We start from the raw sequence: 27,811 nt of genomic DNA, 5'->3' as shown, positions 1-27,811 counted from the left end.
TCGAAACATGTTTCTTACCCCTCTTTGATGGCTATGGGTATTTGCCGCCAGGGATCCTTGTCGGGTGGTGAACTGGGAAGGGAGATCCCTTCCGCGGTCAGGGGTACCGTGCAACTACCCTTTTTTTAGTATTACCAGTGAAAACTGACGTATTTTTTAAACCTTGGAACTTGCGACTCCTTGGCTAGAGACCCATTATAGTCTCAAGTCCGTTTTATTAGATCCTGCCTTATGGGATATTTTGCACCAAACAGCTTGTAACAAATTTTATTTTATATATTCAAGCTTGTACGTTTATTATTTTATTCATCCTATCTTCCACTGTCAAATGTGATACTGTTATCAATCGTCACAGATAAACCCTAAGTTCGAGTCCACCGGAAAATCAAGGTGTGACAATAGTTGAATTCAAATCACTAATTGCCAAGCATAAATTATGAATTAACATAAGATTGTATAGAAGTTAAATGTCCAACGATTAACACGAGAATATCACAAAAATCTAGAGGTTTTTTATGGGTCATAACATGACTGTTTCCATATGCTCATGTGTGACAACATGAGAAGATCTAAATGGTAGTAGATATATTGGAAGGTAAAGGAATATAGCCTACTTGAATGTTTTGTAAGGCCTTCCCTCATATCACTTATTTCAATGTTGTTAGTAGTGTTTTATGCCAATGATGAACCATTCTTTGGCATAGTGTTATCCTATTTTCTAGGTCCAAAAGTCGCTTGGCTTCTTCGTGAAAGGTAACATCACCAGTCTTCGCCCAATATGACATGAAAGATGAGTCCCACCAATTCAGAGTAACCTCTTCAAGCGTTCCCTAGATATAAAGGTTCAAGACGTGGACTTGATTAATTTTGGTTAAGCGAAAACACCCCTTTTAATAAAATTTCAAGTTAGTGACTACACTTGGTATCAAAGCTTAAGTGAATAAAAAAAAGTTAATTAAAAATAAAATATAACAAGGCATGTGAAGGTTTTTACACATACTTTAGCATACATTTATAAACATTTGATAGAGTCATTAAATTTACCCAAAAGTTATACTTATTGTATAACTTGATATCAAATTCGCGAGTACATGCTATTGAAGGATAATATGATGTTAACCTCATATACTAGAATTTGTGTACACACTTTGGTTTTGATTTGCGCATCTAACACAATTTGACCCTAGGAACACCAGGACTATGCATTGATCTCGATTTACCTTTATAGATCCACCTAGCTGACAACCACACGACTACGTACCTTAACATTATATTACAATGTCCTTCAACGTTTACCTACGACTATGCAAAAAGATTTTCACAACCATGTGTTTCAACGTGGACTTAAATGTCTTTGCAATGCTTACATCTAGATAATGTATTGTTAGAGGACACCCACGACTAAGTTGTCATATCCTTTATTTATCACTTCAAAACCTCGTTCTTCATTCCTACCGCATCTTGTTTCTATTTATATCTACACAATAAATGTGAAGCAATTGAGTACCTAATTCGTTCTTTCCCCACGAAATATCACATCATCATCTTCCACCCACCATGACATGAACCACGAGTCCCACCAATTCATACAATCTCTCCAACAGCTCTCCTACATATATTCGTTCAAGTTGTCACGAGTCCCACCAATTCACATAACCTCTCCAACACTTCTCCTACATATATTCGTTCAAGTTATGTGAAGTTTCTTTTAGCAGCAATCTAAACCTTGGAACAACAATTATAGAACAATTATATTTATTATTTATATTAAAGATATAACGCCTCGCTTGCGGTATGCGCATATAATGTATATATGTGTGGGCGCTCGGGGGGGGGGGGGGGGGGTTAAAAGTGAAAGTCCACTAATTTTAACGTTATTTTACTAATTTCGTGAAAATAACGTTAAAAGAGGGGGGGTGGTTAATCATGCATCATGTGGTGGCGTTGATAGCCGAAGACAAGTGGTATATGCACTAATGCAGTTGTCTCAATTGCTGAGTGTTATGTGCCTTATGTCTAAGGCTTGATGCAAAACTACTATCGAGCTGGGGGTCTCACTGGAAGCAGCCTCTCTATTCCTACGGGGTAGAGGTAAGGCTGTCTACATCTTACCCTCCTCAGACCCTACCTTAGCTTTGCTATTGGTGAGATTTACTGAGTATGATGATGATGATGATTTATATTAAAGATATAAAGGATATTTTAGTGAGCAAAACTAGAAAAGGGATTGTTCTTGTAGCAACAAAATTCTTCAAGGACTTCTGAAAAACAAACTTTCTGGACCAAGATATGTAATGTAGCAGCTGTAAGAAGTCACTAGCTGTATCTATCTATAGTCTCACTCGGCCCCTATTCTCCCCCACCAAATCGGTAATCATACTCAAATTTGCAAATAATTTACTTCCAAAGCTTATTCTAACACGCAATTGTGCTCCAAATCTGTTCAACATGCATAAATTCCTGCATATCTAACTGTTCTGTTAGTGTAATTGTTGAGCATGAACCTGAAATCGCAACGATCTAATAACTTTTGTCATTTGATTGTGAAGTAAACAATGTGGAGACTGAAGATCGCAGAGGGAGGGAGTCCGTGGCTCCGTACGACGAACGATCACGTTGGCCGGCAGTTTTGGGAGTTTGATCCGACGCTAGGCTCCGTTGAGGAGCTCGCCGAAATCGAGAAGGTTCGCCAGACGTTTCATGAGAATCGGTTCGAGAAGAAGCACAGTTCAGATCTGCTTATGCGTATGCAGGTTCGATTTAGATTGCGCCACGTGGCTATGACATTTGCTGTTGAAACTGAATATCTGTTTGTAATTGATATGCTAGGGTTTTACATTGTGTATATTTGATGATTTGAACATGTGTTGTTTTTACTTTTAAGTTATGAACATACTTGCAAGCTGTATTGGTACTGTTTGTGGTTAATTGAGGCTAGAAAATGTTGGTTTTAGACTTATAGTGGCTTATTTAGATGTAATAGGGTAATTGCATTTTGTTTTTGAGCCCTAGAAACAAAATATATGAGATATATTTACAAGCTAGCCGTCTATTTTGATTGTTGGTTGATGTGAGTTATCAGTTATGAGTGTTGAAAATGTTGGCAGTTAAGTTATAATAATGCCTAGATTTGAAAGGTAAAGAAGTGGAATTAATGTAAAGGTTGTTATAATAATGCCTAGATTTGAAAGATAAAGAAGTGGAATTAATGTAAAGGTTGAAGGGTGTAAATGATGGTCCCCTAAGCTATGGGTAAAAGGATAGAAGTCTTATTGCGTAAAATGGAGATTGAGTTACACGATTGATGATTACAGCATAGCACCAGATATGATCTGATGATGAAAGGTTAAGTTACCAGGTACACGTGATATGGCTGATTTGGATGAGGATCTGAGGAAGTAATAAATAATACGGGCCTACCTCTATGCCAGCATTACATCCTCTCACTTTCATGTTATTATGTCTGTCTTTATTTTGGTGTGGACCTATAGCTTGAATATGCCTGCTGGCTGGTTTTTGTTGGCTTTGTACAACTATGGCCTAAAATGACATGTGATTTTGCATGTCAAAAGTAAAGTTATTCTAAAATTTTGGATTATTAACAACTAGATAACATGTTCTAGAGATGAACTGTGAGGGTGATGTACTTTTTTTTCTTTTTGGTTAACTGGATTAGTAACTATAGGATGATACTTAGGTTTACTGGGATTACAGAATTTGTTATTAAAATAATGTATAGTTTCATCAAACCCCCTCGCTCGCATAGGTTATATATGCATCCACTTATATATGAAGGATATGAACACTTCAGTTTCTTTGTGGGTTTTTAAGATAATTCTTAATTTCTTATGCTAGTATGTCGCTTGGTTAGTGGCAGAAGTTCAGAAATTAGACTGTCGTTAACTCGTTATAACCTCAAGTGGTGAAATACCCAGTTTTCTTTATTCCATAAAGTTCTATATTTGCTCGTTCTAGTGTATCCTTTTACATCTGATGCTGTTTTCATTTTATTTTCAAATATTGTAGTTTGCAAAGGAGAGATCACTCTCTGCTTTCCCACCAAAAGTCAATATAAAAGACGCCGAAGATATCACTGATGATAAAGTAACAAATGTATTAAGAAGAGCTATCGGTTTTCATTCAACCCTTCAGGCGGATGACGGACATTGGCCGGGAGACTATGGCGGCCCTATGTTTTTATTGCCTGGTTTGGTTAGTCTCGTCTTTCATGCATAGTTTTCTAGCATTCGTACTACAGTTTCAAGTTTAAAAGAATATTTCTATCCGTATGCTGACAGTGCAAGTTAATCTAATGAATCAGGTTATCACTCTAACTATTACTGGGGCACTGAATGCAGTCCTATCTAAAGAGCATAAACGGGAGATCTGCCGTTACATTTACAATCATCAGGCATGCTTCTCTGTTTTTCTTTATCTTTTATGTTTTCAAGTCACTGAGACTAATAGAATGTCATAACGACAGAATGTAGATGGTGGATGGGGTCTACACATTGAGGGCCATAGCACCATGTTCGGTAGTTCCTTGAACTATGTTACTTTGAGATTGCTTGGTGAAGGGGCTAACGATGGTGAAGGAGCAATGGAGAAAGGGCGGAAATGGATTTTGGACCATGGTGGTGCCACTTATATAACATCCTGGGGGAAATTCTGGCTTTCCGTATAGCTACTTGTCCTTGACCTTGTTTATTTGATTACATATTTACATGTTATGTATCTGTATTCTCATATATGTTGCTAAAAATAGGTACTCGGTGTATTCGAGTGGTCCGGAAATAATCCGATGCCTCCTGAGATGTGGATCCTTCCGTATTTCCTTCCTGTGCATCCAGGTGAGTGCCTCGTCATCATTAATTCATTCATTATTATGCAAACGTATTATAACTTTTAGTCAAACCTACTTATGATTTCTTCAGGTAGGATGTGGTGTCACTGTCGAATGGTTTACCTGCCTATGTCATACTTATATGGGAGGAAGTTTGTGGGGCCTATCACATCCACAGTTCTAGCCTTGAGAAAGGAACTTTTTACGGTCCCCTATCATGACATAAATTGGAACGATGCCCGAAACCTTTGTGCAAAGGTTCGTATCGATTAACTCCGATATTGTTTACATCTGTTTTATTTATGCTATTTTAAATAATTTATTTTACTTATTTGCAGGAAGATCTTTACTACCCACACCCACTCGTACAAGACATACTTTGGGCAACTCTTGACAAGTTTGTGGAGCCTGTTTTAATGAGATGGCCTGGGAAGAAGTTGAGAGAGAAGGCTCTTCGCACTGCAATGGAACATATTCATTATGAGGATGAAAATACTCGTTATATATGCATAGGACCAGTAAACAAGGTAATTCGGTTGTATGCTGTTTGAGTTATGTTTGTTTCTGTTATTACATTTTTATCTAAACCTGTAATCTTTTATTCAGGTGTTAAATATGCTCTGCTGCTGGGCAGAAGACCCGAACTCAGAGGCTTTTAAGTTGCATCTCCCAAGAATACCTGATTTTCTGTGGCTTGCTGAAGATGGCATGAAAATGCAGGTATGCAGATGTTGACCACTGGTTGACTTTTCATCATTATATCATGTATTGATGTATATAACACCTATCACAGAATAAATGGAATTTCATGTAATGCAGGGCTATAATGGTAGTCAGTTGTGGGATACTGCATTCGCCATACAAGCAATTATTGCTACAAACCTCATTGAAGACTTTGGTCCAACATTGAAAAAAGGACACATGTATATAAAGAATTCACAGGTAAACCTTACAGTTACACTGAATATTAACTTTTGTTATTGCTAATTTTTCATTTCTTGTTTTTTTACAGGTGTTAGAAGACTGCGATGGTGATCTCGATTATTGGTACCGTCATATTTCAAAAGGTGCTTGGCCATTTTCAACCGCAGACCATGGTTGGCCCATTTCAGATTGTACTGCAGAAGGGCTAAAGGTAATTATTCCTTTATTCTTTATCATATTCATGTTGTCAGTTTGTTAACTGCTAACACGCTCTATTTGCTTTCTATTAGGCTGCACTTTTGCTTTCAAAATTGCCGTCAGAACTTGTTGATGAGCCATTGGATGCAGACCGGCTGTATGATGCCGTCAATGTTATTCTATCTTTACAGGTAATTTTAGTTGTAAATTTGTAATTTATCTCACATGTGTTATCTCGGTGATTCATAATATGCTGTTTCTGGTTTGCTAAATATCATTTCAGAACTCAAATGGTAGTTTTGCAACATATGAACTGACAAGATCCTACAGCTGGTTAGAGGTATGCATGCAGTATAAATTTGATTATTATTTAACACGTAATCTGACATTCTTATTTGTCTCAGTTGGTAAATCCTGCTGAAACTTTTGGTGACATTGTTATCGACTATCCGTAAGATATCAAGACCTAATTTCCAATATTTATCTTTTAAATTTGTGGATATTTGTGATTGTTTACGAACTGCGTATGATCATTCAGGTACGTGGAGTGTACCTCTGCTGCAATTCAAGCTCTGGTGGCATTTATGAAATTGTACCCTGGCCATAGGAAAGAAGAAGTACAACGTTGCATTAATAAAGCTGCTGCTTTCATCGAATCAATCCAAGCATCAGATGGTTCATGGTTCGTTTCACACCTTATTATCTAGTGAAATGATCCTACATATGTCATATGCATAGAATTTGATCAGATCACTTTGCAATACGTTCACTAGGTACGGCTCGTGGGCGGTTTGCTTCACGTATGGCACGTGGTTCGGGGTCAAAGGGCTAGTGGCTGCTGGAAAGAACTACTCTAACTGCTCTAGCATTCGCAAGGCTTGTAACTTTTTGTTGTCTAAACAACTTGCTTCCGGCGGATGGGGAGAGAGCTACCTCTCTTGTCAGAACAAGGTCAAAATTGGAATTTTGATTTTTTTTGTTCACATCGCACCTGCATCGTTGTGCTGATGTTTTCAATACAGGTGTATACCAATCTTGAGGGAAATCGGTCGCATGTGGTAAATACAGGGTGGGCTATGTTAGCGCTCATTGATGCTGAGCAGGTATAAATAACAAAATCCTAACGTATTTACGTTATCTTTGCTATGATTCATGAAGAGAAAGTTGTATTTTTTTTAAATATTTTTCAGGCGAAAAGAGATCCAAAGCCGTTGCACTCTGCGGCCCGAGTATTGATTAATTCTCAGTTGGAAAATGGAGATTTCCCGCAAGAGGTAATCTCATGTCGTTTGCACCTTCGGTCCAGTTAGAATATTCAAAATAACAAATATTTTATTTTGTTTGAGAATGTGCAGGAGATCATGGGGGTGTTTAACAGGAACTGCATGATCACGTATGCTGCATACAGAAACATCTTCCCTATTTGGGCGTTGGGAGAATATCGCTGCCGAGTACTTCAGGCACAATCTTGAATTTACCCCAGATTACGTTGCAATATTAGTCATCCGTTAGTTTTAACCTTTCAGATGCTATCCTTTAGTAAATTCTTTGAACATTTTGAGCAACTGAACTCTGGTAGTTCCATAAAGATGAGATCTTTTCTGCATCAGATAATGGATTTATATCATTGCTATCTTGTTTTTGTTGCTCTTTTGAATGGATTTTTAAATATGCAAATCAACTAACAATTTAAATATTTTGAAGTTAAAGAGAGAAACGCCTCAAGATTAAGCTTTGTTGATTTAAGTAGTTTTTCAAACACAAGCTCGACTCATACCTGACTTTAGTATTCGTTATTTTTTTAATTTTGTATTTATAAATGTTAGAACTTTTTATATTCATTTATAATTATAAGCTTTTCTATTCTATATAATATATCATTTAGTTATCTTTATCATAATAATTTATATGATAGGAATTGTTATGCAAATATAAATATATTCAATACATTAAGTAAGAATTATATAACCAATACGCTCATTTGGACTCACGAGCTAAGTTAAGCTTGATATATGAAGTTCGGACTCGAGCTTGTTGCCTTGTTTTCTAACTGAGCTCCAATATAGGATGGGTTTTGTTAAACTCGGCTCGATTCAAAATTTAGGTGAGTCAATCTCGAGTAGCTCGACTCATTTACCCCTTGCTCGAACCTAATCTACATATGTTTGATAAGGAACTTGAACCACAACGTTTCGGTATGTTAGACATCTTTGGTATCGCTAGGGTTTATCTACGGTCGTAATAACGATTTAATCTATTCATGTAAATGTAAACAATTTCTAAACTTACTTGTGATGATAATTCATAAACAGTCTCTTCAGTCTGGCCGAAATTGATCTATAAAACTGTTCTACGACTCTTTTGAGGTGGAATATGAGCAATATGACCATGGAGATCATATTGAAATCTTTTGAAATAGAAAGATTAACTTAAAAAAAGCTTCACTTTCTACGCTTTTTTAAAAAGAAACTACAATTTCAGTTATATCTTTACCAACGGTATTGACAAGGCTTTTTATTCTTTTTTTTTGTTTGTAAAACACTATTCACACCACTGTATGCAAAACAAGTCTCTTCCTTACAGCAAACATCAAAAGATGTGATTATGAAAACTTTTGGCAAGGTCGCAATGATTATGAGTAAAAGTTAAAACCTAACTACTTAAAATATTTACCGATAAAAATGTGTATATGTATGTATACATAAAACTGAAAATTACATGTAAAAAACATGATTCAATTAATCCCGATTAATCACGAGTAATCCCGAATAGTCGCTAGTCCCCACCTCATCGGCCGACTAACGACTAGCGAGTTCTCCAACCTTGGTTAAAACCATTTTCTCTTATAGCAATGATTGTAATTCATAAGCACTCATATCTTGTACCGTACAAGTTCTAGGCTCCCTCTATATTTGTTTCCACTCACCTGTATAATATGTACACTAAATTTACAACAATTTGGTAAAAGATTCAAAATTAAGATCAGAGAGCCTTCTGATCTCGTCTTTCATTCCAATTCAGGCATCGAATCAAGCTGCGAAACCAATCCCCCGTTTGGTCAAACTTGTTGACCGTTGGGAGTGGATGCGGACTCATGCATATACGCACCGAATCTCCCCTTGAGAGCTGTTGCCTTCTCTTTCCATCAAATGATACCCAAGCATTACTTCGTGCATCTACTGGTATCTGCATCAAAACAAACAATTTTCAAATAAATTTGACCCACAACCAAAAAGTCCCACTGAATCTGTATGCATGAGTCTTGTTTAACTGTATTCATGTGTTATGAGAGAGAGAGAGAGAGAGTGACCTTTAACTCAAGATGAGCAGAATCGGGAAGTATAACAGGTCTGAACGAGAGAGAATGTGGACAAATCGGAGTAAAAAGCATGCATGGAACATTTGGATGTACCTGCATACAAAGCATGCCCTTAAAACTTAAGCCTCGTGTAACCTTATTATGTGATTTTATTTTTTATTAGAGTAAAATGACACTTTTCTTCCTGAGGTTTGGCCAGCTTTGTGACTTTCGTCTAAAGGTTTGTTTTTCCGCATCTGGATCCAAAATGTTTGAAATCTTGCCATTTTCATCCGGCTAGTTAACTCCATCTATTACTCTTCGTTAAGTCAGGGGTATTTTCGTCCTTTTTGCTAACTTAAAAGGCAATTCGGTCTTTTACACTTTATGTGAAAAGACCGAATACCCCTGAAAAAAAAAAACCGAATTGCCCTATAAGTTAACAAAAAAAGACGAAAAACACCCTGACTTAACGGAGAAAAATGGATGGAGTCATGGTTTTGAAAAACGCTTGAGGCGGCGTGCCTTGAGGCGAAACGGCCAAAAAACGAGCCTGAGGAGCGCCTCATGGGGTTTTTATTGTATATGCACCTCAGAGGGACTGAGGCGCTAAGAAAGGCTGCTGCGCTCAGGTGCGCCTCAGGGGATTTTGATAGTTGTTTTTGATGTTTTTGACTTTTTGTGTCAATTTCAAGCATTTCATGTCTTTTTTGTGTGCGATTTTGATGATGAAATTAGTTAGTATTATTATTTTTATAATATATATATAATTTTTATATTTATTTATTAATACTGCCTCAGCCTTACGCCTTGTTTCGCCTCGGGCTTACGCCTCGTGATGCGAAGGGAAAACGCCTCAAAACTCATTTCCGTTCTTTTAAATCTTGGATGGAGTTAACGAGCCAAATGAAAATGGCAAGATTTTAAATCTTTTGGATCCAAATGCGGAAAAACAAACCTTTAGACGAAAGTCACAAAGCTGGCCAAACCTCAGGGACAAAAATGGCATTTTACTCTCTTTATTAATTTTAGCATACCATGGAACCTCCTGCAGATGTAGAGTAAGCTGTACTTCCTGTAGGTGTTGCTACTATGACTCCATCACCTTGCACCTATTCGATAGAATAAATCTTAGGTCATGTTATAAATAAAAAATTGCACCATCACACCATGAGTTAACTAACTTAACAACCAACCTTAGTAATCAGACGGTCATGTTCATAGCACTCCACCTTGGAAAGATACGGGTTTGAACCGCGGTCAACCACAACCTCATTTAGAACATCGAAAACTTTACCCGGCATGGCTTTCCCGTTTCTGAATATCTCACAGCGAAGACGCATTCTAAGAGTTATATAAACACTTTCCAAGGTGTTGTTTCCATGGATGACCCGTTTCAAATCCTGCTTATAGTCTTCATACTGTACCACAGAAATTTATAAACGAATCATTAAAAAAATGGTAACATTGTTAAACCCGCTAAGTTAGATGCTTACAGCATGTGAAGTGAGAAAACCAAGAGACCCGAGATTGAAGGATACAACAGGCGGCACAGCACCTCTGAACAAGTTTGATGCATGCAGAATGACCCCATCTCCCCCCAAACAAGCAATCAGATCTACCCTCTCGTGAAGATCACTATATGAAGATGACAAAATGGTAGCTCAGGTATCAGGTTCAATTCAAAAGGTGTTACTTTATATAAGGGTCAAGTAGGGTTGGGTTCACCTGGAACGCTTTTTCTCCTAACTTTTGCCTTTTCAAGAGTAAAATGCCATTTTCGTCCCTGAGGTTTGGCCAGTTTTGCGACTTTCGTCCAAAAGTTTGTTTTTCGGCATATAGATCCAAAAGATTTGAAATCTTGCCATTTTCATCTAGCTCGTTAAGTCCATCCATTTTTATCCCTTAAGTCAGGGGTATTTTCGTCTTTTTTGTTAACTTAAAGGGCAATTCGGTTATTTTTTTTTCAATTTAGCCAGGTTACATTTAGCATTATGCTAAATGTTAAATGAAGATTACATAACGTGAAAAAGACCAAATTGCCCTTTAAGTTAACAAAAAAGACAGAAATATCCTTGGCTTAACGGAGAAAAATGGATGGAGTTAACGAGCCGGATGAAAATGGTAAGATTTCAAACCATTTGGATCCAGATGCAGAAAAACAAACCTTTGGACGAAAGTCGCAAAACTGGCCAAACTTCAGGGACGAAAATGACATTTTACTCCTTTTTCAATAATAAACTAATTTATGAAATTAATGATTTAGGAGGTTATATGCAACAGATACAAATATTGAGCAACTTACGACCTGTTTGCTTCATAGCTTACCTTTCTCAATTTTACCAGTTTGACTTATTAGATTTTAAACACAAACCAAATCAGCCCATTTATTAGTAAACGGGTTAAAATTTCCACCTCTTAACTTATATAAACACAATACCTAGTATCTTGACTGTAGAAAGTCTGTACAAACCCAAACCCAGGTATTCTTGCAAAAACGTCGTGAACCTCCGGTTCTACAAGAACATTCATATTTTCTTGGTGATACAAGAAAGAGGCAACCTGCGTTTCAAACCGAACACCAATTCAAATGAAATATTACGTGACAAAAATATTCTTCTGATTAATATTGTAACGGAAGTACCTCTTTAGCTTTTTCCATTAATTCTTGGCCAAGCTTCTTCAACAATAACACAGTTTTGGGTGATGATTTCCACATAAGCATCTGTTGTTGGGTGCTAGGATGAGTAAAAGCTAACGACGATTCGGTTACTTTTTCTCGAGTGCAAGAAACCCCATCCGTTCTCACTAAAAACATTTCTGCTTTCTTTCTTGATTGGATTCTTACAACCCCAGTTGTTGAAGCACACATATTTCCCTCAATCACTTCCGCATCTTCATCGCTTAATCCCTCTAAACTATCTGTTTGTGTGACACGTGTCACTTGCCTATCTGCATCGTTGAATTCTTTTAAATCGGAACGCGAATTACCTTGATTCTGAAGGACGTTTTTGTAATTAGACAAGTTCCCATTGGTTGCTGAACCATTTGTTGAACCATTTTGTTTCTTCATTCTTTTGTGTTCAGAAGTAAAATAAGTCGAAGGGGAAAACGTTTTACTTTTTAAAAATACAGACATATCTTTTCTGGAGAAAATATTTCTAGGTGGTAACTGGGATTCAATAGGATTTACACAGAGATCAACAGAAACCTCATTTTGATCATCATCACTTTTATTCAACACTTCCGTGTGGGCCCCGTTACTGCTTTTGTACTGGTTACTTGTGGTTGAAGATTCTTCGTTATCTTGAATTCGAATGGTATTGGGTGAACTGTAACGAGATATATATTGTCTCCATCTAGACACCATTGCGGAGGTTCTCCAAACACCTTCTTTACTGTGAAGATAAATCGGTTTTTTATTCGAGTCGGATATCAAGGTTGAAAATATCTCAACCTGCTGAATTGATGGTGCGTTCCCGACTTCAACCGGGAGTTTGACCAGGTCAACTTTCCCAGATGAAAGTGCATCTTGCAACGCTGTTTCGTAGAATATATCATTCACACCCTCAGCTCTAAGATCTACGATCGTTTTAAACCCCTTTTCAAGCAACCACTTCAAACTTTCTTCCGTCAATTGGCTACCCCTCCAAAATGCAACTTCAGAATCACTTGGTCCGATATCTTCTTTTGAAGTGGATATATAAACAGGATCCCAATTAGCGAATAACGAGTGAGGTGGATAATCATCCTCTCGCGGAAGACCGGAATCGTAACAAACATTTTTCAGCCGTTGAAGTTTTCTCCAAACGACCCGGCTTCTAGAATCATCTGGTGTTAAAAAGATTTCGAGAGCAACATGTAAACTTTCACAATATCGTTTCATTTCACGCCTGAAAATAGCAAGCGGTGGAAGCTTGTCTTCCATTATATCTACATCGAAAACAGTGAATGCTTTCGTGATTGTTGATCGGCCAGATAATAGATCTTCACGTCCTTTATTCAGAAGGCATATCATACAACCAAGAACAGAGACTATCTTATCTTCGAGTAGTGGTTTGTTTTCTGAAGGAAAAGCATAATTAACACTGCATTCACCAGTGAGTGGGTTACATAATGTGTCCATTATTGAATTGTGAAGGCTTTCAGCAGCTCTAAAAATTCTGCAGTATGCTTCGACTTCGGCTATATCTCCCGGAAGCGGACCCACCCAAGGTAATTGTGTCAAATTGTGGGATTGGTATGCCTAGAAATTATAAACAAAACTAAGAAATTAGTCATTTAATGTCGTCAATGACGTTTCGCAAACTAGTATGCAACAAAGATTTCCCACGTTTCCAATAAAAGTTAAATTGAAAATTATATTAAGGGGAAATGGTATGTGCTACTAGCAGCACGTAAGCTTGGGTGCACCTGAGTGTAACTAACAGTGGGTTAAAAATGTGTCTTTTGTATTCTAAAATAATTTAGGAAGTTTATGCATTGACACATTACTGATACACTATGAGCGACTTTCAACGCGTTTCCTTTAGATGCGTCTTTTTTATTTAATCTATTTGACCCGTTAGGGATAAAACATAACCTGAATCAACCATTCTTAATGGGTCGAAACTATGACCACTACCTGTATTATGTAGCATTGGTGCTACTTAATTTTTTTAATATATTTCAGGTGAATATCTTAAGTCAAATATATACGTGTGAAACAGGCAGCAGGAAAGTACGCTTGATAGTATGAACACCATGGTTAACATACTTGACATTAAAAGACACTTTAGAAACACTGTTAAAATATCTCATGAATTCCTAGGTCAATGAACTTGTTACTTGTGGTTCAACACAGTTACTGTTTTAATGCCTTAAAATGGAGTAAACATTCAGCTAGAGCATTAACTTAACATTGATAATAGGAATTTATAAATTTAAAAATTTCATCTTTGATACGAAAACTAAAAACCGCTAACATGATGCTACTTGGTTAAATAACTTAAACCAGGCTCAAATTTAACAAGTTTTTCCATTTTCAAATTCCAAGAAATATCTTAAAATGCACAACATAACTCAATCAAGGGGGTGTTCAGAATGTTTGACGAAAACAGATTATATCTTTTCAGATTATTTAGGGTTATAATTAAGATTCCATAGAACACCTAGTAATATTTAACAAGTTGTCATGAAAGAAAATGATTATTGGAATTAATTCCAACTACCTAACTTATCTAATTTCGGTCATAATTTTTCATATCATTATAACCATTTTGCAAATGAGATCCAAAAATCCCCACCTATTTCACAATCTACAGAGAGTTAACTCTTCCATAATTAAAATCTATTTCAAATCATATCTTCTAACTATAGTAACAATAAAACACTAAACCCTAACTAACAATATCCCACACAAACAATAACCAACAAATTACAGATCTAAATCTACCACACAAACACAACACAATTATGTTTAATAACTGATAAAAAAAAAGCTAAAAGTGATAAACAATGCACCTTAGAATCCAAACCAATATTAACTGAGAAAGGATTAGAGAGCTCAGCACCAGCAGCAACAACAACCAGACCGAAACGACGCCGTTCAGGTAACCGCCAATTCCCAACAAAACTACTGGATCGGTGTAGCTCAAATAGATAGGGTTTCGGGGTTAAAATTCGTACAATTGAAGCAGTTCGATTCATGTTGACGATCACGGAGTGAAATGACGATGACGTCATGTCAGCAGAGCACCATAGGAATGTGAAAGTAATGAGGTAGGTGTGTAGTGTAGTGTTGATTGAGAAAATTAGGAATTGTGGGTGATAACGAGGTGATGTGTTCGATTAGGGTTTTGTTGGTTTGTGAAGTGTGATGTGATTCTTTGATGTTTGATTGTGGAATTTTGGGTTGTGTCCATTTCTGAAGCTCTGATTTTGATGGTGACGAAGAGGAAAGGGTCCGCCACACAAATTTTACCTCACCACCTACAAACAACACTAGTTTGTTACAGGTTAAAATATTATTAAGTTAGGTGAAAAATTACTATTTTACAAATAAATAAAAAGAATTAGAAGGTAAAAATAGAGGAAATTTTTTTCACTACATATATACAGCAATTATAATACGTATATTAATAGCTTTGTTATAGATAGGATTATACTGGATATAATTGTATATATTATTAATATTTAATCAAACCTATTCCGTGCTCTTAAAAGAAAGTTACTTCACTTCTTTCGTAAATTTGTTTATGTGACAATTGTCAAATTTGCATGTATCCGTACAATTATTAAACAGTAATTAGTGCTTAATGACTGTGCTGATTTAATATTTATGACATGAATGTTTTCAAATAATCATATATACATGTGCATCATATATTGCAAATGTCATATCATTATTGCATGCAACACTTTATTGATTCGAATGATGCACGAAACAAAGCTAGCACAGTTATCAAACAAATTAGAAAAATGCTGACAGAGTTCAGTACATAGACAAACATGGTATTGAAACACAGAATGAGCCATAAACCAAGAGTTACACTAAGTATAGTGTGTAGGGGAGTAAGGATCACAAAACTGTCTTCCTAGAGATAGTTTAAGTGCCGGAAAGTGACTAAAACTCACACAAACTGCAGAATTCTGTAGAATTCAGCAAAATTCAGCATTTAAACAACTTAATATCAAGCAGAAATATAGTTAAATGGTCCTGAATGTTTTAACTGTCACAAAAGGTAACTTAAAGCACACTAAACTGCGTAGTTTAGCACCTTAACGAACCGGTAACCAACCGAACAACCGGACACTACCCGAAACACCAAATTTTCACTAGAAGCATTGTTTTAACATTTCCGAGCTAGTTATCGTCCCCGAACATCATAACACAATATATAACATTCTAATAACTAAATAACCTAACTATAACATTAGATTTCAACCATTTAATCTAACAAAGAGTTACACCCTAATCTATACCACCCACCTATTCACGGCTAGACAAGGTGGCCCCACATGTGGATTTTATTTGCATATTTTATAAGATTATGTCTCATCTTTTATAACATATTATCCACTAGATTTAGTAATGTTGGAGTTTATAAAGACTAACCTAAAGATCATAACATTCATTCTCACAACCCACCTTCACACTTCACTCTTCTTCCTCCTCTCCCTTCACTCACGGCCGTGAACCACCCAAGCACCACCACCTTCATCTTTCAACATTCATCCATTCCATACATATACAAAAGTGTAAGAAGCAATACAAGGAAGCTAGGAACTCTTGGAAGTTGAATGACCTCTCACATAAGCTTTTAACCACTTCATCCTCATCTTGTGATCATCCCTACCTTGAGCTAGTAGTAAGATCATCTACACTCCATTTTACATCTTATTTAGTTGGTTAAAGAATGATACAAGTAACTAATCTTGAAGAACATAATGAATCAAGAACATGAAACTTGAACATAAGTTTAAAAATCATAAGAATACATATTGTTTAAGTATTGTTATGCTTGTTGATTATTGATTGTTTGTGTATATGATGTTAAACATCATATGATCTTGCTAGATGGTGATTAAAGACATAATCTAGCAAGATGAGAGGATGATTATGTTAAGATCAAAGTAATCATCCATATGTTAAGCATGAACTTGAAAGTATAAATTGTTTTTCTTGAAGTATGATGATCAAAGTGAATATAAAGTCTTGTAAACATATGATTTCAAGAATGATTTTTCAAGAAACCAAGTTAAAATACAAGATTTACATAAGCTTGGTTCTTAAAGAGATTAACCACATTTTTAGTGGTTAATCAAGTGTAGAAATATATATTTAACAAGAAAAACTCAAGAAGAAATATTTTTAGAAATTTATTTACAAGTTGTAAACATCTAATTCTTTAATAATGATGTTTTTAAATAAACAACCACACTTTGAAGGGTAACTAAGCTTACTAAACACCCTAGCAAGTTACTACAAATTTTTATAAATTTTCAAGTTCATGAAGTAGTGACTAATGCTTGATTTTGGCAAATTGGTAAGTATTGGTTGATTTGTTGTTGATTGTGATGATTTATAAAAGAAAATGATATGCTTTGAAAGTATGGAAACCTCCATTTTTAAGGGGAAACTATGGCAAAATTTTTCTAAAAATTAAACACTTAAAAAAATATTTTTAAACAAGTAATTACAAGTATATTTTAAACCATGAATTTTCATATAAAGTTTGCCATAAATCTTATTACAAAATTACAAAATATTGGAGGTTGGTTTTTGGTAATAAAAGTGACTAAATATATATTTAGGAGAATATATATTTAGATGTCACCATGTGTGTGATTATTTGTATATTATGTGTATTAGTTATATTATTTTAGGACTTGAAATAATATAACTCATCAAAATACCAAGAAATTACAATACAAAATACTACCAAAATTCCAAGAAATGAATATATAATTTATGGCCAAAATATGGAGAAACCGAACAAGGAATATAACTCACAAAAATATTCCGGAATTTAATTCATAAGTATATTTTGGTAATTGGTATTTTGGACACCAAAAGAACAAAAATATGATTTTTACAATTATTACAAAAATATATCATATTTTTGACAAGGAGAAAATATATTATTTTTGGTAAATAAAAATATATATTTTTCTTGGAAATATTAGAAGATATATTATTTTTGGGAGAAAATATATATTTTCTTAAATAAACATGAAACACATTATTTTTGGGTGAAAAATAGATTTATATACATTTTCTAAGCTAGACTTGAAAATATATTATTTTTAAGGTTTATATGAAAATATAAATATTTTTGGCAAGGGAAAAATTATAAATAATTTTTCTATGTAATATTTCTTAAATATATATTTTGGGAATATATATTGATGGATTTTTATTAGAAATATTATTTCGGAAAAATAAATACAAACATTAAGTATAAGATACTTAATAAACAAAATAAAATACGTATTCTCGTACGTATAAATATACACCGGAATATGCCACCGATACTTGGCAAAAATATACAAGTATAAGAATACGAGTATGACTACACCCATCATTGGGAAATTATTCATGTACCAATACATAATTGTGTCAAGTTAAAATGTATTATTTTAACAATTATTCCAAAAATTCAATAAATATAATTTAAGTTAAAATATTTATTATTTTAACAAATAATTATATAACTTGGAATAATGTTGAAGACACCATGAAACGTAACTCAAAGACACTAATTAATACTAAGTCAAGGCACGACCCGCCCGTCTAATAAACCGTAGTACGTTGTAGGTAGTCGTGCACACGAGTAGCAGCTTTGGGTTACATTGGATTCAGGACGCAAAACTGTGAGTTCATGTTCCCCCTTTTCTTTTAACTATTTTTGGTTTATAACTTCGGGGGTGAAGTACATGTTACAAAACTATTTACAAACGTTTATATATGGTATGGTTAGCTAAGGAATGTACTGCTAGATCATGTGAGTTGTGGGTACAACGCTTAAGACCATTAATCCTCGTAGTAGGACCGAGGGACATGAGTGATAGATCTATTTGGGTGTAGCGAGCCCCACCCATGTGGACCGGGGTTTGGCCCATGAGGTGACTATGTCTTACAGGCGGAGGCCCGGTGCAAAATCTGCTAGGATTGAGCCTTCCTGCATCACGTTACACATATTGATGGCATTGCAAACCATTAATGGATCTGTTTTCCTTGTTTGCTTTCATACCGGGTTTACAAAACATACATACTTACAATGATTACAAAGTTTATTCGAGCTCACGCACAAAACACATGAACTCGCTCAACTTTTGTTGATGTTTTCAAACTACATGTATTTCAGGAAACTAAATGTGGATCTGGCGGGCGTTTGGAAGTTTAAGGTGAGGTTTGAAATAAAAGATGTCATCCGGTGTCTAAGGGTTGGATTGTGTATCTTATCCTGGATGTTAGTGCATGCATCTGTCGACTTCATCTTGTATCGAGTCTTGTACTAGATAGGATAGATCAGGGCACGTTTTACGAGAAAATAGAAAAGTGTAGTGTGATTTAGGCTGATTCCGCTTGAAAGTGCACATGGCAGTTTCAAGCGAAATCACAAGATCAGATTCCGCTTGAGTTGTAAAGTGGAGGTTTCGCTTGAAGTGATGATTCCGCTTGAGCATGTTCAAGCGGAATCAGAGGGTCTATAAATAGATGGTTCGAGCGAAAACATTTGTTGAAAATCATACCGAAGTGCTGCCGGTTTGATTCTTGGATGTATTAGCTGTTAAATCAATCAGAAAGAGTATTAAAGTGAAGAACAAGCTATGTCTACCTTTGTTTCTTGTTTTCCGCACCTGAAACGAAGTAAAACTCCTCTGAACGACTCGTTCGGGTCAGATACACGATCCTACACTGGATAAGATACATAGTTCAAAGCCTAGTTTTTATTAGTGTCTTTTGCTGAGTCCTTATGGAACTCTAAACAATTTGAATGATTTGTAATATGAATTTGAAGTCTGTGTTGGGATTTAAAACAATGTTGTTTGTAATGTTTTTAAAACTATCTAATGGATGAACATCTTGGATTTTATCATTTAGTTGTTTGTTCTGATTGAATGCAATGACATTAAGCAAGTCACACATAATCACGCTTCCGCAAAAGTCAGGGTGCCACACCCTAACCAATGGCGGAGACATCGGAGTGGGACTAGTTCGAGATTGTAAGAGACTTCATAACACTATTTGTGACAATATTTAATTCAACCGATTTCATTTCATAATCAAATTGTCAAACATTACAAGGAAATTCAAATAACAACATTGTTCATAACATAAACATAACAAAATTGATACAACACTTTAAACCTAAACGTCTAAGTGAGTATTTAGGCATCATTTCTAATTCATTTCATAGCATCATCAATCCTCAATCTGTAACATGTTTAAAATACAATTCAATGCAAAAGCAAAGGCGAGTATACAAGTTTAAAAATAAGTATAAGCATAAGTTTAAAAGTTTAAAAACGAATCCACGTGGTAACTTAGTTTATACAAGATCAACATAACATGACATGCAATATTTCTAGTCAACCCCCTGTTTACACAAAATGATATAATTCAACATGACCACTAGTCTACGGGCGGTGCGTTACTCCTATAGCGCTATACATGTCAAATGGAGGCTCGTATAAAGCTAATGCCTATAGTATATCACATAAGTATGGTCCACGTATAAGCATCAAGTATAACAACATAGTATTCATGTATAAGGATTGTTTTCGTGCATTGCATAAAGAATAAGTTAAGTGTGGTTTTATAAATTAACATGTTACACCCCAAAAGTGGTAAACATAAAAAGGGGGTTGCAAGTATACTCACGGTTTTGCAAGTCTTCTATTTGAATCCGCGAGTGAATTGTTGTTGATTAGGAGGTTGGAACACCAAGTCCTTCTACGTGAAGAAACAAAGTGTATGAGTAACGGAGATTAACGGTAGATTAAGGATTTAGGAAATTAAAACACAAGAACATATGTATACGAAAGTAATCATCCTTTAACACAAGTACTTGTTTTTGACACTATGAAACCTCAAGGGTTAATGTTTTCATGAGTAGTATACTCATTAGAATCGTAACAAGTCTTATGTCTTAGGTGATGTTATTCTAACACTATGACGAATGAACACAAGTTCACCATCAAGGGTTCGAATGTTAAATAGTATATAAATATAGGTATTATATGTATTATTATGTCCAATAGTCAAGCATGAGGTAGAAGATTAAATCTTCATTTAGGTACCTCTAAGTATCATGGAAATCATGTAGGAGGTAGGAAGAACAAGCTTCCATTTAGGTACCTCTTATGGTTCACCACTACACTTGATGTAAAAACATACAAGGAGGGTCATGAACTATGAATAATACAAGAATACAAACAACTACACTATCAAGTAATGTGGGGATTTTATGTTGGACAACCCAAGTTAGTCCATAATCGCACTTTCATCAAGCTTGAAGCTTGAACATCACTTGTGGGTTAAAAACCCTAAACAAAACAGAATATATGTGAGGTTTAACCTCTGATTTCGTATGTCTCAGCCCCGTTTTTAAGTTTAACTAACCATAGAAGTGGTTATAAGCATAAGGACGTGGGTTTGAGTGAGTTAGACTCAAGTTTAAACAAGTATAAACAAAGTTTGATTCAAAACAAAACAAACAGTGAACTTCGGAGCCTATTTTCCGGAGTTCCAGGGACTTATTCACTGTGAAATACCCATGGAATCGAAGCTAAGGTCGATCCAAATGTTCTGGAAAAAGAATGAGCTAAAAAGGATAAGAAATGAGTGAGTTATGCTCACTTTAGTGAAGAAGGATGCTTCTGTCCGAACTTGAACTTGCAGCTACGATTTTGAGCGACTGAGAGAGTTGTGAGAGTGTTTGTAAAGTGAAAATGGCTTGGAGAAGCTTGGGTTTATATAGGGAATGAATTAGGGTTGGGTTAGTTGTGTATTTAATGCCCAAAACCCGATTTAAACTCAAAACAACTCAAATCCCGCTCAAAATCGCGAATGGAAGTGAAGGGTCTGATCTGGGACCTGGCTCGCGGCCAGCGTAGACCCAGGGGTAAGTCTACGCGGCTGGAAACAAGGGTGGAGCTGAAGTTTCATTTTATTACACTTTGGCCCCTCAACTTTGCAATTTAGGGCTTTTTAGGTGTTTTAGGGACTATTTTCGCCATAAAAGCATAGTATAAGATAAATTTAAGTATGAGGAACATAAACAAAGTATAATTAAGCGTATGAATGTCGTATTTATGTATCGTTTACGATCGAAACACGTTTTATGCATAAGTTTCACATATTTGCAAGTTTAGCACATAGTTTCCAAGAATTACGAATAAGCATGAATTGTTTCACGAAATCGAATGTATGAGCATGTATAAAGTATGTACAACATGAATTTAACAAAATACGAGTTTTATTTATGATCTAAGTCTCGGATTTTACAACGGTTACAAAGAAAGAACGATTACAAGAACACAAGACTTCCAAAAATAGAAATGCGAACAAGACTTGCTATAAATGGAAAGTACAAATAAGCAGGGCGTTACACAGGGTGTGACAGTTTACTACTGAAGGGTAAAACATTTGTTTTATTATTCTTTCCATAATCGACTTTGACTTGTATTACTATTTACATATAATATTTAAAAAAAACAAAGAGGTGAAGATAAGTAAAAGAATTGAAAGCCACGTTTTGCAGAAGGTAGAAGGACGTGGGTGTTGTATTCCCTTTCTCTCTTTCCAAATGCAGATCTCTCCATACAATTGAAGGAAAAGAAGCATGTTGCCTCCTTTATACGCGTGAGAAGTCCAAGAATCTAGAAACATGGCCCAATGATAAGTAAAACAATTAAAAGCCACCTTTTGCAGAAGGTTGAGGGATGTGGGTGTTGATGTCTTCCCTTTCTCTCTTTCCAAGTATAGATATCTCCCTACACTAGAAGGAAAAGAAGCGAGTAGCCTCCTTTACACGCGTGAGAAGTACAAGAATCTAGAAATGTGGCCCAATGATCACATGCCAGCTAGCTACCTAACACTATTTGTCACACCCCGAAAAATACCACACACGGATTTCACTGCGAGGCGTGTGACGTACCGGAATCTAGCCACTAATCACATTGAACTAACAGTAACATGATAAACTCGAAATCTCATTCAACATGAAAAGGCATTTCAAAACATCTGATTTAAACCAGTATACATTCAGTGGAAGCATTTGAAATTGTTCTAAGAATTTGAAATCAAACTGTTCATAAAACATAGCATAACATTAGACGTGTTATTCAACGGCATGACCCATGACATCCTCAGCTCCTCTGATTGCAAGCTCCATTCCATGAAGTCACCTAACAACCTACAAGCGTGCAGAAAAAAATATATCAGCATAAAGCTAGCGAGTTCACAGTTTTGTTTAACATAAATCATGTAAGTGTTTAGTTTAACAACATGTTACGAATAATAAACTCTATACCAATTGACTGTTCGTTTTTGGTGCCCTCATCAATGTCTATCATCATTAATCAAATGTTTAACGTCATTAGTTCACGACCCTCCTCCCAGGTACGGTGTGAGGTTTGTTAAGCCTAATAGCGTTATCAACTAATACCCCGTTGCCTCCAAGACAACTAGCTCGGGATGTAAGTAGGGACTTTCGTGATAGAGACCGAGTTTATTAACCAACATCAAAATTAAACCAAAGCATTTAAAAGTATTCCTCCCAGGAATATTAGTTTGTTTGTCCCCCGGGGATGCATGCTTGTGAAAGAGTAGTGAACTCACCTTAGTTTGTGTAACAACTGTAACTAAAATCCATAATTAGGATGGTAATTAGCTATTAAGAAAACCCTAATTGAGAAACCCAAGTAATTCTGCACGAACCCTAAAATTTCCAGAACAATCAGAATCAGGATCAGGGCCCCTAAAACTCAGGGGGGGCAAAACCCTAGTTACGATTATCCTCATAACTATCTGTCAAAATTGAATTTTAGGAAACGGTCGACTCATCCAGCCTACATGCACGAAGGGCTACCCTATGAAGTAGGGTGACCCCTCGCGTAGCGCGACGCCCATGGGGGTACCCCTCGCGCTACGCGACGGTGTCAAAATTCGGGTATAAATAGAGGAGTCTGGGACTTGAAATTTGGCACTTGAACGACGAAAAAACTCACTGTATACGCTGAGTTATAGCAGAAATCGTTCACAACACACACAATTCACGAATCGCTGCCGCAATCAGGGTAATAACTCGATCGCTATTACGATTCAACGTCCGATCGATTATAACTATCCAACGATAGTCCAGGTGCTGCTCAATTGAGCTTATACTTTGATTATTCGTCGTGATTTCGACTTGAATATTAGAGTGCTGTTCGAATTCAGACTATGCTCTGTTATTCGTTGTGAATCCGATTGAATTATCGAGTATTGCGCTGATTAATTGTTGTGAAGGTTTAATCTCGTGAATTGTCGTAATTGCTGTATTAGTTACAACCCCGTTTGTGTGAATTGGGCTAATCAGTAGACTAGACTCTGCCCAAATTGAATCAGCAGTATATCAAGGATATCTGTAGACTAAACTTTGCCCGTAGAAATCTGCAATGTGAGTTCATTTCTCTTTTCTCACCGTTTGTGAGTCCATACTCTTTTATCACAGTTTTATCACTTTTTGTGAAACAATTATATTACAAAATGCTTTCTAAAATCCTAAATGGTTACCAGTTATACTTACAGTGATTAAGTTATTATATTTTATAAATAACTACTGGTATGGGAGGTATTATACATTATTTGATTCTCATTGCTATTACCCAGAAAGTTAGCATAACCATAATTATTATATATAAATCTAAATGGCAGATACCATAACAAAGTCAAGTATATTGTATTCTATTTGTAGTCAAGTTATTATATCATATTATTACAATTAGTGAATTAACATGTTTTGATAAGTTATAATAATTGACATAAAATGTCATTATTCTGAATTGCATGATTTGGTGCTAGAAATAATATATTTGACCAAGTAATAAGACATCATTATGTCCAGGAACACTAGTTGAAAGAATGATCAACAGTGTTATAATTAGAATCACTAGTTGAAAGAATGATCAACAGTGATAATGTCCAGGAACACTAGTTGAAAGAATGATCAACAGTGTTATAATTAGAATCACTAGTTGAAAGAATGATCAACAGTGATAATGTCCAGGAACAGTAGTTGAAAGAATGATCAACAGTGTTATAATTAGAATCACTAGTTGAAAGAATGATCAACAGTGATAATGTCCAGGAACACTAGTTGAAAGAATGATCAACAGTGTTATAATTAGAATCACTAGTTGAAAGAATGATCAACAGTGATAATGACCAGAAGCACTAGTTGAAAGAATGATCAACAGTGCCATGAATAGAATCGCTAGTTGAAAGAATGATCAACAGCGATATGACCAAAGACCTTAGTTGAAAGAATGATCAACAGTGTTATGAACAAGTAATATGGTCAGAGTCACTAGTTGAAAGAATGATCAACAGTGATATGACCCAGTCATAGGAATTGCCTAATGATAGATAAATTGAATAACAGTAAAGTATAGTTATTTGATTAATTCACTATTGGATGAAAGTAAACCAATGAGTGATATTATTGCTGTTATATTGGAATTGCTATTATGTGACAAAATACTGATTGAGTAAGGTAAATGCAAATAAATATAAAACCTTAATACTGTAAGGTATAACAATATATTTGTATAAAAATGGAATGAATTCACTCAGCATTCCCGCTGACAAAACCTTTTTCAAACATGTTTCAGGTAATTATCATAAGGCTGGATACGGCATTGAAAGGCATCAAGAAATGGCTTATTAAAGAAATATTGTTTTATAAAATAAAATTTATCTTTTTTAAAGCTACCATTTTAAAATAGGGAGTTATCCCATCTATTTAAATCAAATTCGGTGTTTTCTAAACTCTGATATTATTCCTAACTCACGGTCCTGATGAAAATTCCGCTGCAATGTTTTTCAAAACAAAAATAATCACCGGTACCACGGGACTGCTCACGGCACCCGATTCTGTCCAGGGTGGGTCGGGGGTCGTGACAGAAGGTGGTATCAGAGCTAAGCCACTACTTTGAGCCTATAAGTGTTGTGATAATAATATTTAAACTTAAATAAAAGAGTTAGGAGATTGCTATTAACTGGTAGCACATCTGATAACATTCAAAAGTTGAATAAGAAAAGATGCCTTCGTATAAGTTAAACCACTTGTTTAAGCTAATTAGGTGTTCTTTAATACCTAAAGTTAAGAAACTAATACAAAATAACTTATGTGTTGTACATGAATATGTATATGTCAATATGCACATATAATATCCTGGAGATATTATTTTTAATTATTATGTGATATTAATAAATGAAAATATTTGCAATTCAGATGTCGAATGAAGTATCACATAATCCAGAAGCTCATGCTAATAATGAAAATCCTTTGGATAAAAATGCTATAGAAAATCTAATAGCTCAAGGAATAGCTAATGCTTTACCTTTAATAATTAAAGCTGTTAAAAATCCCATAGAACCCACCAAAGCTATGAGCAGTAAGCATACCCGTGACGATAGTTTTAACCATAGTGTCAATAGTGATAATAATGATACTATCAAAACCCCATTTCCTAAGAAAAAGAAGGCAATGACTCTCGGGTGTACCTACAAAGAATTTCTAGCCTGTAAACCAACCGAGTTCGCGGGCAGTGAAGGTGCCACGGCTGCTCTGCGATGGTTGGAAAAGACAGAGGCTGTTCTTACGATCAGCAAATGTGCTGAAGAAGATAAGGTGATGTATGCATCTAATCTCTTTAAGGAAGATGCCTTAGAATGGTGGAATACTATTCTTCAGGCAAAAGGAAGGACCATGGCTTATGCCATAAACTGGGAAGAATTCAAGGAAATAGTAGAAAGAAAATTTTGTCCTCCTTATGAAAAGGAACGAATAACTAACAAGTTCCTAAATCATAAAATGATAGATGTGAATTGTCGTGAATATACGACAACATTCTTCGAATATGCAAGAATGGTACCAACTCTGGCTTCGCCAGAACCCGTACTAATTTCTCGTTATATTTGGGGATTAGTTAGCGAAATCCGAGACGTAGTCAAGGCCGTTAGACCACAGACTATTGAGGAAGCAGTTGAACTAGCTAACATGCTGACAGATGGACTAATCCGCACAAGAGAAGAAAACAAGAAGAAAGAATTAGCCCAGAAAATTTCCCAAGAACTCAAGAAGAAAGAAACTGAACCGTCATTGGAGCAACCTATCTACAGAAACAGTAACAAAACGCATTCAGGACGATGTCGTTTTAGGAACACACCCTACTGTGACTTCTGCAAGATGACCGGGCACACAGAGGAAGAGTGCAGAAGGAAAACTAACATCTGTTACAATTGCGGGGAAACCGGACACATCAAACCGTATTGCCCAAAACTAACCAAAGCGTCTGACAACAAGGCTAGAACAACAAACAGAGCTAAGAAGAACGCGCTAGCATACGCACTTACTACACAAGAAGTAGAGATGATTCCAGACGTAGTCACTGATATATATCTAAGTTAAGTTATTATTTGACCCTAGTACAAATAAAAGTTCACAAATAAATACATTCCGTCAAATATTTCCTCTATTTCAGATCCATACCAAACTTGTTTGGTTTTCACTTTCGTTGAATCATTTATTTGGTCACGATCACCTTGTGGTGACGTTTTCACAAATTTGAAGCTTGTGCTAATCTCGTTGCACCTCTTACATACGGGTTTAATTATTCATTCATGTTGAATCCGCTTTGATTTATCCTATCAAAACAATCTTAACACAATCGTGTGCTAAGATAATGATACACAAATTCATTTCATATTTCCGTGTATCTATCAAGCGCTTCGCAATCTTTATTACTTTATCATCTTTGATCATTTCAATTTCAATCCAAAATCCTAATGTATT

General features: G+C 35.6%; 2 protein-coding genes across 2 annotated transcripts; one reads left to right on the top strand and one right to left on the bottom strand.

The window, feature by feature from the left end:
* The first annotated feature begins 2,248 nt into the window (after nucleotides 1-2,248).
* LOC110878812 (cycloartenol Synthase) lies at nucleotides 2,249-7,615 on the top strand. The gene is made up of 19 exons (XM_022127178.2): nucleotides 2,249-2,370; nucleotides 2,550-2,753; nucleotides 4,027-4,212; nucleotides 4,322-4,411; nucleotides 4,484-4,678; nucleotides 4,766-4,850; nucleotides 4,935-5,101; nucleotides 5,182-5,370; nucleotides 5,450-5,563; nucleotides 5,663-5,785; nucleotides 5,856-5,978; nucleotides 6,058-6,156; nucleotides 6,249-6,305; nucleotides 6,370-6,416; nucleotides 6,504-6,647; nucleotides 6,739-6,916; nucleotides 6,988-7,068; nucleotides 7,156-7,239; nucleotides 7,321-7,615. Exons 2-19 carry the CDS (start codon nucleotides 2,556-2,558, stop codon nucleotides 7,435-7,437), a joined length of 2,277 nt encoding a protein of 758 aa, XP_021982870.1. The 5' UTR covers nucleotides 2,249-2,370; nucleotides 2,550-2,555; the 3' UTR covers nucleotides 7,438-7,615.
* Nucleotides 7,616-8,788: 1,173 nt separating this feature from the next.
* On the bottom strand, nucleotides 8,789-15,232 carry LOC110878813 (NAD kinase 2, chloroplastic). Its single transcript, XM_022127180.2, has 8 exons — nucleotides 14,766-15,232; nucleotides 11,908-13,509; nucleotides 11,704-11,825; nucleotides 10,760-10,901; nucleotides 10,460-10,684; nucleotides 10,301-10,375; nucleotides 9,276-9,377; nucleotides 8,789-9,151 (listed from the first exon to the last, which is right to left on the bottom strand). The coding sequence occupies exons 1-8, from the start codon at nucleotides 14,985-14,987 to the stop codon at nucleotides 8,948-8,950; spliced, it is 2,694 nt and encodes an 897-aa protein (XP_021982872.1). The 5' UTR covers nucleotides 14,988-15,232; the 3' UTR covers nucleotides 8,789-8,947.
* Between the last annotated feature and the right edge of the window lie 12,579 nt (nucleotides 15,233-27,811).

The sequence above is a fragment of the Helianthus annuus genome, chromosome 9 (genome assembly GCF_002127325.2).
Source record: "Helianthus annuus cultivar XRQ/B chromosome 9, HanXRQr2.0-SUNRISE, whole genome shotgun sequence".
NCBI lineage: Eukaryota > Viridiplantae > Streptophyta > Magnoliopsida > Asterales > Asteraceae > Helianthus > Helianthus annuus.
This window is presented reverse-complemented; position numbering and strand designations above follow the sequence as displayed.